Source organism: Candoia aspera, chromosome 1 (genome assembly GCF_035149785.1).
Source record: "Candoia aspera isolate rCanAsp1 chromosome 1, rCanAsp1.hap2, whole genome shotgun sequence".
NCBI lineage: Eukaryota > Metazoa > Chordata > Lepidosauria > Squamata > Boidae > Candoia > Candoia aspera.
Genome location: NC_086153.1, coordinates 186836637 through 186857749, shown reverse-complemented (window position 1 = coordinate 186857749; position 21113 = coordinate 186836637). Strand labels below are relative to the sequence as shown.

At 37.5% G+C, this 21113-nt stretch overlaps 1 protein-coding gene across 4 annotated transcripts in view; it reads right to left on the bottom strand.

Moving 5' to 3' along the window:
- The window catches only part of NCKAP1 (NCK associated protein 1), a 73080-nt gene that overhangs the window by 43001 nt on the left and 8966 nt on the right, over window positions 1-21113 (bottom strand). The window contains exons 2-8 of one of the 4 annotated variants that reach the window (XM_063318100.1): window positions 18867-18884; window positions 17475-17585; window positions 5734-5820; window positions 5479-5535; window positions 4433-4575; window positions 4256-4346; window positions 800-937 (exon numbers count right to left, since the gene is read on the bottom strand). In XM_063318100.1, coding sequence (XP_063174170.1) covers window positions 800-937; window positions 4256-4346; window positions 4433-4575; window positions 5479-5535; window positions 5734-5820; window positions 17475-17585; window positions 18867-18884 — 645 coding nt within the window. Of the gene's footprint in view, window positions 1-799; window positions 938-4255; window positions 4347-4432; window positions 4576-5478; window positions 5536-5733; window positions 5827-17474; window positions 17586-18866; window positions 18885-21113 lie in introns of all 4 variants that reach the window. The other 3 variants (XM_063318101.1, XM_063318103.1, XM_063318102.1) reach the window with 3 other exon arrangements.

Below are 21113 nucleotides of genomic sequence, written 5' to 3'. Positions count from 1 at the left end.
ACGTCACACATCGGCCTGGGAAAGCAACCTTGAATACATGTCATAACCCAAACACACATTCCTTCAGAGCAGCACAGAGATAACAGCCTGGCAGGGCTGAAATTCCCCACCCCGCGGATGATAGACACGGATCAGAAACATGACATGCGAAACGTTACGATGTATGCAAACCATTGGAACGATGAACATGACATTAGGCCTTGTGCAACATCCTTCTCCCCAATATTAGATTAGATGCATCCCCTTTGACCTTCTGGAAGTCCCTCAAGATCTGGTTATGTCACCAGGCCTGGGGCTCCCAGGGAACCCGAGACATGCTTAGATGGCTCCATTGTTGAGTTCTCTCTTGCCTGGGGTTTGTATATTTTTTTAAATCATATTTATCTTTTAATATTGATTTTTGTATTTCTTTATACTGATTGTTTATGTATGTTTTGTTTTTACTGAATTGTTGTAAGCCACCCAGAGTCGCTTTTCTGTGAGATAGGCAGCTATTCAAATTAGATAGATAGATAGATAGATAGATAGATAGATAGATAGATAGATAGAATGAATGAATGAATGAATGAATGAATGAATGAATGAATGAACAAACAAACTCAGAAAGCAAGGTGGATTCAGAGGATAACAGGACTGGTGGATGAGTTTTTTCCACTCCTCCCCACCCATCACTAGAGCTGCCCCTTCCCTGCCCTTGTTCCATGATGAGTGATATGGGCTATGGCATGAGGAGGAACTAAAGAGGGAATTGATTTATGGCTTCAAGGCATAACAACAGTTCAATCAAGCAGTGACATACTGTGTCTGACTGAGCAGGATTAAGCATTGTGCTGGGAGCACTGATGAGGCTCAAGAGCTGGGCATTTCTCCACTGATCAGCTGAAAGGTTTCGACGAGGATAGACCATCTGAAGGGAGATTAGGGCATCTGAAAGAGCCTAGAACACAAATTAATAATAAATCAAGATACATGTTTTAAAAATTGATAATTAACAAGTAACATTTGAATCTAGTATCACAGTACTTTCAAGCATTCAATGTCATCCAAATTCATTGCAGAACTTGAACACTGACTCCAACCTGCATGCAACAAAATAGCACCTACACATAAAATACACCCTGCTGTTCCACAGATCTGACAAGCCAAGCCTGTATCACAACAGCTCTGATGGGATGCAGTAAAGTCACATTACATCTATAGCTAAAAGAAAACAGTATTACTTATTACTACTTATTACTAAGGCTTACACACCAGTCCAAATGTATCTGACTCTGAACAGCTTACACTTCCACATTCAGTAACAAGATGGAAATAAATAAAATATATTCAATAACTGTATCATAATCACCTCACGCATAAAGAGCCAAAAACCAATTAAACAGACGTAGCTACTGCAGGAAGGAGAGAAACTCACAACACACCAGCCTCTACAGCCTTCTTGAAAAGCCATACTTTATCAGCTTTCTAAAATACCAACTGGGATGGGGCTAATCAGATTTCAGAGGGAAAGGTGGGGGCAGCAACTGAGACAGCTCACCCCCACAGCTCCTGCAATCAGAGAATGATCTGTCCACAAGCCTTCCCTCCAAATCTTATTGGACAAGCACACACCACAGGGAGGATGTGATTCATTAAACACTCAGCTGCTGAGCCCTGAAGGGTTTTAAAGCACCTTGAATTGCACTGGCAGCCAACCAATGCAGCTCTGAAAGAAGAGTCATTACAAGTGGCATCCATAACTATCTGAGCTGTTGCATTTAGGACTGTCTCTACTATCTAGAACACCCTAGGGCTTGACTTCTTCCACCACCACTGACTGGAACTGCCCCCTTAGGAAGAAAGATTGCTATGCACTCCTAACCCTCAGACACACTGCAGAAGGATACCATAATCTGAGTACTGAAGGCCACTGAGAGATCAAGCAAAACCATGAGGGTCACACTCCCCCATCCCAGTCTTGACACAGGTCATTAACAAGGGTGATCAATGTAGTCTTGAAACCATACCCATGCCTGAAACAGTCTGAAAAGGTCCAAATAATCTGTATCATCCAGGTGTCTCTGCAACTGCAGGCTTACCTTCCCAACAATCTAAACAGGTGTTATGAGTTGTATTGTATTATATTATTTGTGACGAATGTAGTGAGTAGATAAAAAGAATTAACTGGAGGCATGGGAGCAGCTCTCCACTTCTGACATAACTTGGAATATACCAGTAAAACCTACCTGTATACTGGCTTTGTCTGTCTGTCTATATTACCTCCCTGGAGGCTTTCACCAACCAGAAAGGGCAGGAATCCAAGTTGCAGGTGGCAGAGGTGATGTCACAGAAAACCCAATCCACTTCCTCACATCAACCATCTCAGACCCATCCCAGATAACCTCACAAGATGTAATTTTGGTCACCTCTACAGGACTTGTGTAGCTCACTTCCAATTTCAAACTAATCTGAGTGATTTTATTTCTCAATACCTAGTACATTTCTCACATCAGCCCAACAAATGCTCTTCTAGCCCATTCTTTCTGGTCTCTTTGAACAGGACAGCTGGGTGGCAATCCATACAAGAGAGTGGAGACATACTACAATTTTGCCACTTTTATTGCCACAGTGTAGGCTTGAACCTGTGCTCTTACCCATGTTTGATCAGATACACTCTTGGTTTTTTATCAGCATTGCTCTATGCATCTCTCCAGCTACTTCATCTGCTGGAGCTTCCTCAGTAAACCAAGTATTTCCCCTAGATCAACAGACAAGGAGAGGCCACTAAGGTACAATCCTGTCTAAGGCTGCAGTTGTCTCCATAGTAAACAACCAAGGCCTCTGCAGAACTGTCCTCCAGAGCTTCAGTAAATTCTCCAAGAACCCTCTGGAAACCAGGTGGATCCATTAGACATCTGGGGCAGACCAAATGAATAGACCCATCCATCCTGCAGAAACTGGCAGTACTAGTTAATTCCATAGCAATCAGAGAGTAGTCTGTCCATGACAAAGGATAGATGTTAATATTGTCCACCCACAGATCATACCGCATCTGCTCTGAGACACAAACTAAATCTAGCAGAGAGCCCAACTGCTCCCACTGCCTATGATGAGCTATTAAGGTACAACCCTACCTGGAGCAGCCAGAACCAACTGGTTCACCTACGCAATCCTCTGTTCTCTCTGGGCCGCCCTTCTTGCACTCCGCCAACATCTTCGGCCACCTGACCCCCTCCAGTGCTCCAAGCCAGGCCTTAGCATCGAACTCCAAATCTGTTACTTAACACCTCTGCTCCATCACAAACACACTTCTATTTATTTTCACTGACTTTTGCTACTCTTTCTTCCAAAGCTACTGCCTCCTTGATGCCAGCTTGTCTTAAAAAATGCAGTGAGCTTACTAAATTACTGACGATAGGAATACGGTAGATATTAGAAGCTTGAAAAGCCATTTGGTTATCAGCTAACGGGATTATATCATCTTGCTCATAAAGAATGAAACTAGTTACTATAAATTCAATCCAAATGTCCAGCAATCAGAGAATCATTAGCAGAACTTTATAGAATGTGGGAGAAGTGATTTTTATTTCCCTTTTGTCTTACAGTTCCCTCAAGGTTCATTCCATTAACTTTTATTAATTTGAACATTCCTTTCCATATGCTTGTGAATTATTACCATTGATAAAACATACTAACATGCACTAAGGAAGTGAAAATTATCTATCTATCAGATTTGTCACCCCCATCTCCTCCCACCAGAGGGACTTGAATGTCATATTTTTACTAGAACGAATTCTTCTGAAATGGCACTACTGCAAGCACAGTCTAGGGGGTAAACTTGCAATCACCTGTGTTCCCCAATGTATCAAATATAATTATTTATCTATTTTTATATTTTGAGAATGAGAAAATGAGGCAAACATATACAATGCCAACAGGGACAGTGAAGGCTAAAATATTGAATTAGATAATGACTATCAGATGTTGATTATATTCCAGCACTTAAGTGACTGAACATTACTTTGCTGTAAAATATTTACAAATTCAAAGCCAAAGAAGAAGTATAAAGAAATCACAATAATATGGCAATTTACAAACTTTGCCTACAAAAGAAAGAATAAAAAGTTTTATCTGTGTACACAAATAGGCTAATTAATGATCTAATTATTTTAAAATCATAAAAGAATATACTGACAGATATGTTATAAAGTACTTAACTGAATTTTAAAAATACATGCACAGACATTTCAACAAACAGAAAATAAATCACACCTACTTTACTATGTGGTACAAATTCTTCCATCATTTTCTTCAATGGATTCTCATAATCCACGATCATCTGGCCAAGACGTGGGTACTCTCTATCACTAATGAAAACAAAAGAAATATTTCAGTGTAAAGATACTTGTGCAAAATGACTGAGGTCCCCAAAGGCCTCCAATGTATCAGATACCTGGCTCCATGCGTCATTTCATGAGCATAGTTGTACAATCCTATGATGGCTTTCCGTTCTTCAATCCGAGACAGCAATATCATTAATGTTGTATAGGTTATGATTAAGTCTAGATAGTTCTTTGTTAAATCAAAGTTTACCGTCTAAAATTAAAAAATAAAAAGCGATTTTTAAAAAATTATGCCAAATATATCAATCCACTGATTAAACAATGCACACTTTTGCAGCAGATTACTCATATCATGTTCAAGTTCTTACTCTTCAGGCACTTCTCCTGGCCCATTGATCCTGGTGTTTGGGACTGGCCCAGGCCCAACCATTTGGAGCGCTCAGGTTTGGAATGGATGGTCTGACTTGTTAAGACCTCCAGGCCAATCTCTCCCATGTGAACCCACCCATTAAAACAATTTTACCTTGAAAACACATTTCTGGGTTCCAGAAATAAAACTAGTTGATGACAAAAAATAAAGTTCTCTCAGTAGCTGATATCCTAATTCTCCACCTTCTTCCTGAAAAATCAGTGTACTATTGCAAGGAGCAGTCAGAGAAGTAGGATTTTTGAGATGTTGTAGTTTGGGGGATTTGGGGAAGGTTTTAAAGAAAACCTTTAAAGATGTATTAAACCTATTAATTTATTAAACCTATTCAACCAATGGCTTTGTTCTGCCAAAAATCAATAGGAAGCTGTAGCTCCACTGTTCAGCAGTTTTTCATCAGTATTCATTGCCTGAATTTCAAAGAGCTCCTAGAGTAATTACTCCTTGGCAGTAATTATTATTACTTAATTTTAAAACAAAAATAAATAAATAATGTGGGTGTTTAAGGACTGCATGTTGGTCAGCTATTCCTGATCCAAAGCACCATTTAACAGTAATTTAAGCAGATGGTCAACAGTAGTTCGATCTAGGAACCCCATGGCTCATTCTCAATCCTTTAAGAATCTAAGAAACAGGTCCAGCTTGAGATGGCTGCAACAGTACAATCCAGATACTCCCTAGCAATGTTTCTACATTAATTACTTGAAAGAATAATTTTTTCAGACTTACAATATCAAAGAAAACTTGGCAAACATCGATAGTATTCAATAGTTCACAGACATGATCCTGTGAAATAAAAAAGGAAAGAAAGGTATGACTGTTTATTAGAATGTAACATTTTATAGTGCCAAATAATTTATGGTAGGGTATATATAATTCTCAAGGTAACATCACAGTGAATGAGTTATTCTATACTTAATGGGAACTTTTAGCCACAACCTATCAAGCCTTGCAAGAACAGCTAATCTATACTTAGGTCTTTACCTTAAATTCCATAACATCAACAAAAGTGAAGTAATATAAAGCCAGATTCTTCAGAATTTCTGATTTCTCTTTCTGCAGCTGAGCTAGCTGTTGCTGTAAATTAAAGACAAATATATTTATACGTATACACGCACTTTTACACACAAGCACTAGTGTAGTTGTAAGGAAATCAAGAAATCATATTGCAAGAAGCATGTGAATCAGGTTTTCCATAAAATTTTTACTGATGATTTTACTGTATAGCTCTAATATCAAGTTGTATTCTACAGAATCAATAAATAGCAGGACCTAGTCTTTTCTGCTGTAAGCTCAGTGGAGTTCTCCTCCTGTAAATACAAACATCTACCATTCTGCTGGCAGCTAGGGAAGCAAGAATGAACATTTTTCCATGACACATAGATCAACCAGATTAGTCCAGGGAAATGTGTGTACTTTAGCCATTGTGTGTGGCTTTTTTTTTTAAATGACTAAAGCATTACCTGAACCCAGAGAAAGTGCTTCTTCCAAGCTAGCATGAACTGGAATTTGAAACCTTAATTACCGATTTATTTTCTTCCTGTCTACCTAAAAATGATGACCACTCCAGGAGCAAAAGAAGCACCTGAGCATAAAAAAAATGCACAGATCCTGGTTAAAGAGCAATGCAAGTCAGGAGAGGAGATGGTACCATGGACATATCTGTTAATCAGTCTGATTGGCCAACATGTCATGTAAATCAGATCTTTGCTTTTTTTCTAGAAATCTCTCACCAAACCAAAGTGCTGAGTACAAAGCAAGAGCATGTGTGCATTTAAGCAGGCCAGCCTCCCACTTCAAGTAATGGGTAGCACTCTGTGAAACACAGGTGCGTGCACACATTTCATGAGCAAAGGTATAGACAAAGAAAAAAAGAGGACTCCACTGGGCTCCCTGCAATTCTTTCATGAGAGCTGGGAATGATTCTAACCACATTTGACTATTATCTTTAATTAGTCCCGGCTACTAGGTAATTAGTACTCATTAGTACAAAAACTGTGACATAGGCACAGAAGATCTAAATATGAAATTAAAAGTATTATGTATTGGTTATACAGATAATTAGCCAAAGCAAAATCATTTATGAGCACAAATCAGCATGATGAAAACAAGGACAGATTTTTTGATGAGGGAAAAAGAGGTGATAAGAGAGTTTACAGGTTTACTACAGAAAAACAATACACCTTTAAAATTCAGAACTTACCAAAAAGAATATCCAGGCAAAGCCACGTTAAGCATGCAAAATAAAATGTAGATACAAACATAAAATACAGTGACGGTTCTTTAACCAGGCCAATATAACACAATATACATTAAAACACAAGCAACAAAAGAAACAAAGATGAAAAGGGAAGAGGCTAGCATGTTAGACATTGGTGAAGAAATGGAAGAGCAAATTATGAAAACAAGAATATTCAGTGAACGTAGGCTTTCACACGGTATTTTTCAGCAATATTCATGTTACCTTTTGGTATGTTACATACATTATACTCTCGGTGCTATGATAAAGACAGTGATTTCCTTAACACTTCATACTGAATTTCATTAACAGTATCATAAATTTGAAATTGTATCTGTGATATACTATGTCAATCGAGGATGGGAAGCGATAGTATTCTTTCTGAGAGAAATGATACATTCTTTTTAAGAGATGGACTTAAAGTAGGTCAAATATGAGGGCAATACTGCTCTTCAATCCATTCACTTAAAAGTCAAATAGGATTTTATAGTTTTCCATCATCACACCTTTTTATAAATATCCAAGTAATCCCCTAGTTCCATTCTCATAAAATACTTTAATTAAGTACACATAAATTGCATCTGAAAATTTTCAAAAGAATCATTTTGGAAGCATAAATAAGAACTGACGTGGACAGTTGTTACTAGCAATGGATGTAATGAGATAGGCTAAAGATATAAATGGATAACAAATACATATTAATGGAGTCATTTTTAAACAACTGTGGAGAAATACTTCCCCATTACATGAAATCTAGAAGACAGGATAATCGGAAGGAACCACAATAGGGAACTCTGATTTAAAACAGACTACAGAAGAACTATGGAGGCAACATCTGGTTCCATGCTTAGGTTTATGGAATTATCACTTGGACTGCAATCATCTAAGAATCCAATTTCATAGACACTGGATTATAGCTATTCACAGGGTACAACAGGCTTTGGCTAGTTGTGGCTTAGCCACACACCTGTACATACTTAGAGACTGCACTTCCTTAACTGCACAGTGACAAGGCAGTTGGGGTTTGCTTTTAGATTATGTTGTCTGAAGATAGTATGACATATTCTTTCAGCTGGAATAAAGCCAAGAAAGGAAAATTAAAACCATGGGTTCCTTCTTCCACATTCAGACTGACACAGCAATCTAAAAGTAAATCATGCATGGATGGATAATCTGAAACTGCATCATCTGAAAAAGAAGCTACAGAAGGTATTAGATACCTACATGGGTAAGCCATAACCTGTCATATCATCTGAATGTGATCACTCTTAATATTGATATTCTGCATCCCTTTCTAACTGACATTATGAATCAAATTAACACTAAACTCATGATATTCTTTATCCATTTATATCTGATGAGTCCATAAGTACAAGCAGCTAATGTGAGATGATTAACTAAGACTGCACAATCTTATCAATACATCCTTATATCCTAAGACCTTGCAGATTATTTAGTCCAATCCCCTCTGCCCAAGTGCTTAAATGTACAACTTTTAATAAGATTATTGGCAAATGTGGCTAATTGAGGACTGTCCCATAGTTTCTGAAATCAATATTTAGAGAAAGATAGCCTACACAAAAAGATGGTGCATTATCATGATAATTTTCTAAAAACTGAACAGAAAAGGACCAACTATGGAGGAAGTGGGGGAAAGGAAAAGCAGGCAAAAGAAGTATCAAATTAGAAAGTGGGCAAATCAGGCTGGGGGCTGCAGAAAGAATACAATTCCCCAAAATTCCCCAATGCCATTCCACTTGGAATGCTGCTAACCACTCCATTCAAAGCCCCATTCTGGTCAAGTGAGCGAGAGTAGAGCTGTTTTTGGGGGGTTGGACAAAAGTCTGAAAGCCAGGCTCAGCAAGCTTTCCCTACTTGTTGTCTTCAGTTTTTTTCTTTTTCTCCCCAAGGTTTTTCTTGTAAATTGTAATATGAAGCAAACTCTTTTTGGAGGAGGACTCTGGTATGTATTGCTGTTTACACATACGCAATAATAGCACCTGTCTGACACCTCATACTAGATCTTCAGGCTAGTGGTTCTACAGGGTTAAACAGGAACCTTATTCTACTGCATGTGAGCTAGAATACTTGGCTGAAGCTTGTAAAAAGAGTAAGTAAATGGAAATAAAATGCTTTCTGCAAGCAGCTTTGCTTTTCTACAATCTATTATTTTTTATTTACTTTGCATTATCACATAATTTATCTTCAGCTGTAAGAAGTATAGCAAACCCTTTACATGTCTTGAATGAAAAATATGCAAAAGAACCAGAGACTATTTCTAAAAATATGTATTATGCTAAAAATGTTCATTTGTGTTCTAATATCAGGTAAGTAGATTTTTCCAAAGTGAAAAAATATGTATTTTTTCCACTAAGGTCAATGTGTGTTTTTTAGGTGATGTCCAGGGATCCCCATTCTGAAACCCAGGCAGAGCCAAAGCAAAATACAAATGTTGTTTTATTTAAATTAATAAGATAGCTAATAAGTATTTACTAATTTTCCTTTTCTGCCAGTTTCAACAGCATCTCTGGCAACTTTTGCAGGAACTTTGGAAACTGTGCCTATGACTTTGGAGACAGGAACATGCTCCTAACTTATGACAACTTAACTGAGTTATCTCTCAGGAAAAATCTTGGTAAAATGAAAGCACAAAAGATATTTAAGCACATCATTTTTTGGGGTATTAAATGAGTTATTATCTATTCTGCTCAAAGTCTTTATTTAAATTATGTAAAGATTTTGTGAATTTCTGCTTTTATTTCTGCTAATTTTAGTTATAGTATCTAATGTTTTGTGAGGGACGCGGTGGCGCTGCGGGTTAAACCGCTGAGCTGTCGATCGGAAGGTCGGAGGTTCGAAACCGCGCGGCGGGGTGAGCTCCCGTTGTTAATCCCAGCTCCTGCTCACCTAGCAGTTCGAAAACATGCAAATGTGAGTAGATCAATAGGTACCGCTTCGGCGGGAAGGTAACGGCGTTCTGTGTCGTCATGCTGGCCACATGACCCAGAAGTGTCTATGACAACGCCGGCTCCAAGGCTTAGAAACGGAGATGAGCACCGCCCCCTAGAGTCGGATTCGACTGGACTTTACGTCAAGGGAAACCTTTACCTTTACCTATCTAATGTTTAGACTCTAATTTCTAAAATAGCAAGATGTTCATTTTGCAGTTCACTGATGTAGTTGTGCTTATCTAGTGAGTACAACTCAAGGAAAGCAATGAAGGTATTATCTTTCGTATTTCACATTCCATCAATTAAATATTTACTAATAACTTTGAGGGCTGCTGGAAAATCTTCTGCCAGTTCCTTTTTTATACCCCAAAGGATGAGTACTGTTTTGTGTGACCACCCTTCATGAAAGGAATTGGTTAGGTCATGCAAGTAGAATATTCTGTCACGTGATTTTGTATGTGTAGGTCACTACTGCAACTATTGGCAACAGTCTTCCCAACCCTGGAGCTAGTGGAATGGGTGGGTCAGCAATACTCTTGATCTTTGTAGGCTGATCCCTATTTCCCTCCCAGCTTCAAAACTGGGTCAGTGTCCAATGGCTCACTGGGCATTGTGCAGCTGGAGGACTCAGAGTACAGGTGCAAATTTTTTATAGGTCTGAAACAATGGCGGAGAGGGGGGAAACACCCTTGTGCCTGTATTGAAAGAAGGTTCTATGTACTCCTTTATATCGGCTTATTTATTTGGGGTGAGCACTGCCAAACATGGGACACTGTATTTCAGGTGTTACGTATCACGTAAAAAAGAAAACGTTAGTAAATATTTCTTTCCAATTTTTTATTATGTGCCCTGGGGAGGGGGGTCCAATTTTTTCCTTTTCATCCCTGAAGTGATCACACCTCCAACTCAGAACATCTCAAGCATGCCATAGCAAAACTGTTCACTTTGTCAAGTTTTATATTTGAAATGGGAGAGAGGAGACCAAGGGTTGTTCTTAACTATGCATGGAGATACAATACAAAATAGCAACAACAAGAAGGGCAGGTTACTGATGACCATGATTTCTGCCTTGATTACCCAGACCTGTAAAGAAATTGGGTTAGGTTGCACAATGCTGGAGGATACATGAACATCTGAGGGTTCTTCTCTTATCCTACTTCATGCACTTATTCTACTGGTCTGTCCAATGGCTGGACTATACAAAGCAGTCATTATCACAGGTATGTAAGTATGCAGGAGTCTAAATTTAAACTGAGTACATATGAGGTAAGAGGAACTGCTACGAAGCTTCTAAATGAGATTAGAGAAAACTTATTTTTGCAATAACCATAATTTGCATAATCTGTATTAATATAATATATATCAATAATGTAATATATAATAAAATACTGTACAAATACTAATTTGTAGCCAATATATGACGGGTTGTTTAACTGATCAAATGTCAATCCACCTGACATTTCATTTTGATGATTCTAAAATAAGAAACTCATGTTTATATTGCTGACCTATCACATCCTAACTTCCCCATCGTTGCCCATGTTTTTTAGGAACTGTGGGAAAAGTAGTACATCAACAGAACAGCTGAAATGCCATATGCAGCCTCCTCCCATGATAATTCACATCCTTTGAGTTATACAAATAGGTTTTTCAGGATCTTGTATTGTATTCGTATAACATTTAAATAAATAATGTTGGTATTGTGGAGAAATATAGGTTGTATTTTTTTACCTTTATTTTTATTATTCCTTCATAATCCAATTCACTAACTTGAATCACAGTTATAAAAATGAAACTTTATCTTTAATATTATAGCATGTTTTCCAAAAATAGCTTAGCTTAGGGTTTTTGCTAGCTAAATAAACCTATTGTTTATTTTTTGTGTTTAGGTCCCACCTTTTATCCAGGAGCTACACAACATTCCCTCCTCTGGTTTTTCCTAATGACAACAACCTGGTAAGGCCAGGTAGGCTGAGAGGGGAAAAAAAGTGCCCCAAATCACCCAGTGAGCTCTTGTGGTGAAGGGTGGATTTGAACCTGAGTTTCCTGTTAATACTGTAATTGCTACACAATACTATTTAAAATATAATTACTGTACCAGCTAATGACATTATACAAGATGACATTTATAAAGGTCAGAATTTGATACATGCTTTGCTCTAAAGTTCAATATTAGACCCTCTAATAATTTCAAATTAAACGTGTTTCTTTTCACTATGTTTCAGATATTCAGTTGTCTCCGTTTTTATAAAATAGAGCATAGTAGTGCTGAGCAAATTCTTCAAAAAAAGGTGCTTTGTAATGTGTGGTGGCATCTCTCTTTGAATCATTAAAAAAGCAATGCTCCCAACCCCAAAGTCTTGCATGGCTCCTCCACAGAGATATGCTTTTCCCAGTGAAATAGTTATGCATCAAATGTATGCAAAGACAGCAGGGAACTTACCAAGCAGTCACATGAACCTAGAAAAGGAAGTGGCTATTAAAACCACTTTAGAGCTCCTCTTTCAAAGGATTTGAACAGAAAGCCACAGAAAGTATGCACTAATGTATTTCTCCAGTCAGCAAATATGAATGGAAGACAATCCTTTAGACATGGACCAGTCCCATTTAATAATCTAATAGATTTATTGGATGTAACTCAAACAATAATTATGTGCCTTAATTGCAGCAATATCTAACATGAAAAACTTAGATATATCAACCACCCAGCACAGACAGGCTCCCTAACCAATCCTATGCAATTCATTTAAACATTATTTAAATGATTACCTTGGTGAAATAAAATATGTATTTAAAGCTGATGCCATTAAATAACAAGAATGCTTAACAATGCTTTACTCTGGTTAAATGCAAAGTAAGCAAAAATGTTTTAATAATTTTTACATTGTGCAAATCCTCTGAAAGGTGTTTGCAGCATGTGGAACCACATATAGACCTTTTCTATTCAAATCACTAAAGCGACTGCCCCGTTTTCCAATCTTGCACAGTTGCTTAATCTGTTCCTGTTTGTCTCTGTGCACAGCAGCTTGCACAGCAGCTTTGCTAGAAAAAAAGTGATGCGCCTTTTTCGGAAGATGTTTTCCTTAATTCGAACAGCCATCCTTCATATGCACTCTCATGTACTACAAAACACCTCTTCTGAAGGATTTGCACAGCCCTAAAATTTCTTTTAACTGCCACTTTGTAAGTATTATTAAGCATTATAAAGATATCAACAATAATTGTTTTTCTTACTACAGAGTTAATTACTGTAAAGTGCTAGCGGTATATGAAAGAAAAAAAAACTTTCAGTTTTCCCCTTTGCTACAGTAAAATATATCAACTCTCAACATTTCTTCCATTTTTATTGTACTTGCTATTAATCTCAAATCTTTCTCACATCTACCAGCTACAATGGTAGTAATCTGATGTCAACAAGCAGCCAAAAGGCAAGAGATGAGTAACTAAGTGAAACAATACATTCCTGATTATAATCATTGTAGATTGTACCAATTAAAACCATTCTATGATCAAAGTTGCAGGAAATGTTTGTGTGGGAGAATTCACTACTAAGAAATGGAAAGCAGTTCTCCCAATCACTTCTACAAATCGGACTTCTTACTGCTGGAATAGTCTACGGGAGAGTTAAAGGGCAAAAGTAAATTCAGAAGACAAAATTTCTGGTCACCACCGACAAAGGCATTTTGATGCATGGATTTAGAAGCTCTGAGGTGCATTTAAAAGCTGGCTTGGGATCTTGAATTACTTCACACTCCAGATCCAGTTCTGTCCTTGAAAGTTGGTATTTTAGAAGGTATCTAAAACAGTACAGCTCCTCGCTTTCCCAAAACACCCTCGTACTCTGACAATCCCAAACTTCCCCCTTGGTCACATAATGTTGTCCAGCTTACCCCAGCCTAAGACTGAAACACCTTTAAGTTGTCACTATGTGTACTTGTGTACAAGTGGTATATCCCCTTTAAGCCAACACTATCCCACTCTTGCTTCACAGCGTGTAAAATCTAGAATGCTTTGTCATCCATTCCCTTAGAGGCCAGATCAGGTGGCTTGTTATGGGTGTGATCAGAAGTAGTGACCTCCACTACTTTATTTGGCAAAGAAGAGGCATACCTGTACGATCCTGCTTTAACACTATTCTGAAACAACCACATTTCCACTATTGTATTGGGGGTGTACTAGTGCCAATCCACTTAAACAATATTCTGAAATAGTGTCAGAGGTATGGTTTAGATACAGCAGCTTCGATTTTCCTTAAGCACTATCCAGAAAATAAAAAGTGATATTTGAACTGTGGTTTTGTTGTTTATTTGCCAGTCTTCCTAGATTAGTTTCAATTACCTTCCCTCCTCTTGAAATAACAGATTGGCTGGCCAATAGCCAGTCAATTTTTTTTTAGTCAATTTTAGATCTTCCAGTTTCAGTTCCAGATTCAGAACCTATACGCTTTACTAATTTATGTCTACATGTTAGTTCCAAATTTTAAAACTTCTTTGGAATAAGAACTGTACTTACTTAATCACTGTACCAAACTGCTATTCTCAATACACTATGTTAAATGCAAATCCAATTTTGGCAACTTTTGCTGACTCTTGAGATTTTGCTATTGTTGTAACATTTTTGTCTGATGCACAATATTAAACAGGTAGAACCTGTCTAATACAACCCTAAAATTAGCTTCAAAGAATGCTAAAATATAAAATCAAAATATACATTCGCACATACACGGCCTACTTAAAAAATTAGTTTTGATATCCAACTTTTCATCTTTCATTACAAAAAAAGTAATCATATGACAAAAGTCAAGAGGAAAATCCAGACTAAAACTGTGACTAGAAAAGAATATTTTAGCATAAAGGTGAGGGAGAGATTGTGCTTCTGGACTCTCATCTGTGGGGTGCTTCAGGACTCAATGCTCTCTCCCCTCCTGTTTAACATATACATGAAACCACCAGAAGATGTCATCTGTCTGTTTGGGATCCAGTATTATCAATATGTGGATGATACCAGTTGTACATCTCAACCCTGGGCAGGCCAAGTGATACTGTTAATGTCTTCTGTCAATGTTTTGTCCCTGCGTCTGAAGGCTGTGTGGGTCTGGATGGAGATCACAATCAGGCTGAATCCTGTGATGACCAAATGGCTGAGTATTTTTGCCTTCCTCCCCGCAGATCTGGGAATTTTCCCTCTTAAGTCCTGGATGGGGTTACCCTTCTGCACTCAAGACTAGTGCACAATTGTAGGGGGGGGGGGCAGCTTAGACTCACTGCTCCTGCTAAAAGAGGAGTGTTGAACATACCTCAGTATGTCCATATGACACCACTGCTCCATGAGCTGCACTTGTTGTTGGTGAGCTTCCAGGTGCAATTCATGGTACTGGCTATCACCTAGAAAGCCCCTCATGGGATAGTGCCAGGTTATCTGAGGAACCTCTCTCTCATGGTTTCTGCCCATCTGGCAAGATGGAGCAGAGCTGGTGTGTTTCAGATCCCCTTGATTAAGCAATGACATCTATGAGGACCTACAAAACATGCCTTCTCTGTTGTGGCGCCTTCTCTGGAATGATATCCCCTCCTCCCCAGATCCGTTTAGCTTCAATCCTGATGATGTTCTAGAAGAATTTGATTATTTTTCCAGGCCTTGGGAATCCTTCCCAGGATGTTTGTAGAGCCCTGATTGGTTCTGTTTTCTATTATAGGGAGTGCGTTTGTCCAGATGCATGGAATTTCCTTTTTATTGTTTTCTATTTTTACTGTAAGCCACCCAGATCTGTTTTGAACTTTTGGACTTTAGCGTTACATAATTAATAAACCTCACTGATTTCCAATGGGTCTTCTCTAAAAATGATTGTCTGGATACAACTCACAGCAAGTATTAAATACATCTGAAATGAACTATTAGATACATAAATATATTAATATTGCCAGGTAGGACCATAAAAAGGAACATAATTACTGAACTTAATAACTGCATCAGAAATAGGAAATTTCAAGCACTCGTGCAAACTGTTGCATGCAGAAAACATGCAAGCCCATTACCTGCCTCCCCTTTCCACTTCTGAGAAGAAAAACAGACAGGTAAGACCACCTTCCTCCCAATTTCCATTATAAAGAAATAAGGATTAACTTGCAGGGAGCTCTCTACATTTCTATCAGAATTCAGTTAAGATTATAAATAGCTCTGAAGCACCGTATGCTTGTTTTATTGAACAGAATATGATAATGCAGCAATAACACCCCCGAATCAACCAATCCAAATAAATCTAAAGGCAGGGAAGATAACTGTAAAAGCAACCATTTGAGGTTATTTTATTCCACCCTGTTCAGAAGATGCTGAAGCATCCAGTTTTCACAACAATGCCGAAAGAACAGGAAGAGCATCGCTTTGCACAATCATTTAAATTGACAGCTGCACCATTCAGGAGTATTATTGAGGCATATCCTTCTATTTTATTTATTTCTCATGTTTCTAACCTGCCTTTCAGGATTGCAATAAACTGGTTTATAAAACTCTAAAACAACATAAAAATACAATGCATACCCCCTGCCCAACGTTCAGCATCTCTGAAGACGATCTGCTTTCAAAACTCATCGAGAACTTTCAGAAAGTGTCATGGTGTACCTTCTGCCCCACATGTTATGATGGAATGCCAGTTTATAATATGGTATTGCTTCCTTTTTTTTCAGACAGCTGAGACCATTTCCAAGAAAAGCACTGGTGCCTTATATCAGGCATGGCTCAGACACATTCTATAGAGATTAAGAGGGTAAGCAGTAATGGCAGCCTTTTATTCTTGGATAACTGAAAATTATTAATTTTAAAATGAAATAAACAATGGATATCTACAGGACCCTTTGTAATTGCAATGAGAGACAGCCACACGTATCACACTGGCTATCCCTGCCCTAGGAAGTATCTTAGGATAACTTCCAAGGGAAGCAGCATTCTAATGGGGTCTGGGGAAAGAGAGACAGCTCATAACGACTAGTTTAATCAAGAGAGGCAGGAGCCCAAGTGAAACTTTCTTAGAAGTGTATTTATTTCATTAAGCTTTCCTCTACAGTTAATTTAAAGGAGTGATGGTTGTGAGGTAGTTGAAAAGTATCTGCTAATATATCTGGTTGCAATTCTGACAAAACACTTACATTGGACTCGCGATGCAATTAATTTTTAATTCTCCACTGAGTTTGAAACATGTCGAACGTACTCACAATAAAAGGTCCCACTGAAATTCTATCCTCAAAAACTATCGTAACTCTAGCATGATCATACTCTAAATTATACAAGTTCCTGTCCAATTATAAAAATTTTAGGACACAGTAATATTCAACACAGAATGCTTCTCCCATGTTATTAACAAACAAAGCTACAGCTATTTAGTGTCCGTCTTCCTTCTAACATAGTCACTACAGAAATTCAACCTGTGTCATGACTAGTATGGGAACATCAATAGGTCCCCAGCAGTTGTATTAACAGAACTGATTAAAGAAAGAGACATTTATCAAGTTCAATTATTTATGGAATGTTTCATTACTTACATTATTGTTGCGTGTCTCGACAGCTGGAAATTTTCTGACTATGAATTTAACAGCTGATTCCAGATTTTTATCAATAAGATATGAAGGTTTAGCTTTTGGATCTCCACAAGCCTATGGGAGAAAATAAAAACAAGAAACTAAAAATACATTCTTTTCACCAAACATGTTATTGTAAATAATCTGCAATCAAGAAATAGGAATATCTCTTTGGCTTCATAGTGAAGTGAAAAAAAAATGAATGGGGATTGTCACAGCTGGACAATGCAATGAGACACAGTACAGAAATGTTCTTCTACTGGAAAAAAATGTGTGGACATTTCAAAGCAGTTAGTGTAGGACAGCAGTGAAGGGAAAAAGCGATCTTAAAAGAAACAGATATTTTCCTTCTATCCAAGAGTGTGGTAGGTTTATCTTTAATTGCCACTCTAAATTAGTGAAACTAAACAACTGGCAGAAAACAGTGCTGGGCTTGTTACATTTCTAATGTATCATCTGAATCAAAGAAATAAATAGCTTAAAGTTAGCATTGGTTTGTCTGTCATTTCTCTGTGAACAATCAGCATTACCATGCATTTAAAGTTACATGAAAGCGAAAGTCCTAATGAAGTAGAACTATTTAAACTATGTTTATCAAGGTTACCTTTAGGCACAACTTTTGCACCCACAGCCACATTCAGTATGTTCTGACCTACAAACACACCACAAGACCCACAGAATTATTTCTATCATAGAAATCAAGTATTTAACTGGGCTGGGGATCCAGTCACACTACTCTGCAAGGTACTGATGTCAGTGTGGTGGGTGGTAGGAACAGTTCCCAACCTGACTAGTATTGACAACCTGGTTCTAGCCTAAAGAGCTATACATTAATTTGGGTAACCTTAATTTTATCTAAGCTTTCACTCAGCTCAAATTTGTTAACATATTACTGTTTAAATTGTTTTTTATGGGATTTTGTGATGATCCACCCCGGCCAGCTCTTTGCATAATGCAATTGTTATCCTCAACTCCTAAGGTAAAGCTTTTCTTAAAAGTACAATGTTCTAGTTTAAAATGAAGCCAAGTTGGGAAAGAAATTGAGCAGTGGTAGACAGTAAAACTATGTCTGAAATACAATTAGCAAACCCAAATTATCTACTATGAAGAAAATTTGCAGTAATTGTGTTTCAGTGCTAATACCTTTTCTTCAACACAAAATTCTCATGTAATCTGTGGCTCATGCAAACTGTAACATGCTGTGCGTTTCTATACAATATTGTGAAAAGCCAGGATGGCAAATTATTATTATTGTTGTTGTTATTATTTACAGTTGTGAATAATAGAGAGAGAAATCATGAAAATATGAGGCTGATCTGAAAGCGGGCAGAGGGAAGGTGAAAAAGCTTTGCAAACCTTCCATACTTGTCCTTGCTGGGGAAGCATTGTAACAAAAAAACAAAACAAAAAAAAAGAGAAGATTACACATAAACAAAAGTTTCTTGAATTCCCACAAGCATCATGTTCAGGAATGCAAACTAAAACTATTAACAGAGTTAAAGCTTAATATTGCTACTTACAGTCAACATTCTAACTATCTCCACTTACATATATGTTACTTAAAAGGTGCGAATCGTAATTTTCAATGCAAACATGTCTCATGTCACCTCCCAGAGTAATCATTCTGAGGGACAAGGAAAGGAAATTAACAAATTGACAGCACAGGGAACTTTCAGGAAGTAGAACTGTTAGTGAAAATGTTACATACCTGAAATAGAAACGGGAGCCAAGAATGGGGGGGAGGGGGGGAATCCCAGTCATTACCGTAGACCTAATCCTAATTGAATATAATTTGCCATAAGAGCTTCATGATGATATTTATTATCAGACAAGATCTTCTCTAAACAGCTAGGCAGTATGTCTGTTTCATATGCAGAAAAAAAATACTGCCGCTTTTTAAATCAACTAGTCTTAAATAAAAGTGGTTTAAAAAAATGAAAATATTTTTTTAAATTCAACACAGCTTCCAAAATTTCCTGAGCTGGATGGGAATTCTGGTAGGAACAACATATTTGGGGGACACCAAAGGAAGCCTAGTCTAATTCTTTCTTAAACAGTCACTCAAAAATTTCTAGTATCTCTAGGCATCAATGTCTATCACACTCACGCACAAATTAAGTGCCTGTATTTAGACATGGAAAATCTGCAGAATTAGTAGGAGTAGCAAGTTCTATGCTGCACATTACCTGCAAACAACTTCTGTTATTTCACATAATTTAATAACACATTCCAGAGCAAAATGGTTATCTTGAATATCTTTTTGCAGATCTCTAAGTCATTTAAGGCTAATGTATGTCTCTCCTTCTATTTAAATGTTCTGAAACAGCAAAGTAAGTCGACCATTCAACATTAATGTTTCCTTTTGTGTTAGACTTTCAAACAGAACCACTTCAAAACTGAAAATTGTGAATCTGAGCACTAGCAAATAATTACTTTATTATTGAACAAGTTTCTGGAAAGCTGGCAAGGGAGATCTTGAACTGAGCCACCAAATTCTACATTCATGTTTGTTTTATTCCTTGAGTAACAATGTACCTTTGAGTAGCACCGAATAACAATGATGCTCTCTAGCTGTCACTGAGAGCAGCTTAAGTCCCAGATAGTCCAAATATTCACAACGAGTGCATACAGTAGTACAGTTCTGCCGAGATGAAATCAATTGCTAGGAATGCTAGGAAAAAGGTCAAATTCAGAAAGTCCTTATATCAGAAAGGCTGTTTACCAAATCAGGCAACAGGTTCTGAATCTAGCCGTTTATCTGATTAATCACCTTTAATGTGTGATCCCTGTCCATGAAAATCTAAGACAATGTAAAGTTTATTTTGAGCCCAGCCCAGCCCTGATGATTTCATGGCAAAGTCCGTGTAATTTTCTTCCAGCAACCTTTACTAAAGTTGTTAAAGTAGCATCTTATACTTTTTGCTGTTCTTAGCATTCGTCTCGCCTAGCTGCAGGATCCACTTGTTTTCACACTGTGCTTACCTAGTTCACACCACAAAGCTATCAATTTAAAAAGCTATTAATCTGCTAGCTGCCCAGAGTCATGAATTTAAGATGGGCAGCCCAAAAAACACTGAATAAATAAATAAATAAATAAATTTCTGATGTGAAGAGCGGCTTTTATTGCTGGTGTCTTGAAGAGCCTGATGCAGTTAAAGTGGTACTGTAAAGAGCATTTAAAAATGTGAACAGAATATTTTATATTACCATCCCAGACAAAGGCAATGGTAATCCATTTTCATACTGTTGGCAAGGAATTGAAACAGGCTTCTCCTCCCTGAAGTCATGAGGACACAAGTTGGACTCTGAGGATCCTTTATTCTTATCTTTTACTTCTTGAGTCACCTTAAAAAGGTCAAAAGATGAGAATACCACCCCTGAAAGCATATTGGCTCTAATGGATCCTTGACTAAACAGCTCACTATCTCAAAAGATCCCAAATCTTACTTTCCTTCTCATAAACCTTTATTTAAAATTACAATAATGCTGTAAATAATTATGATTTCTGTAAATCTATTGAAGAAAAGGGAATATGAGAAAGCCAAACTGTCACACGTACACTTAAAAAAAAAACTTCAGAAAATGAAATGAAAGTATCTAAGG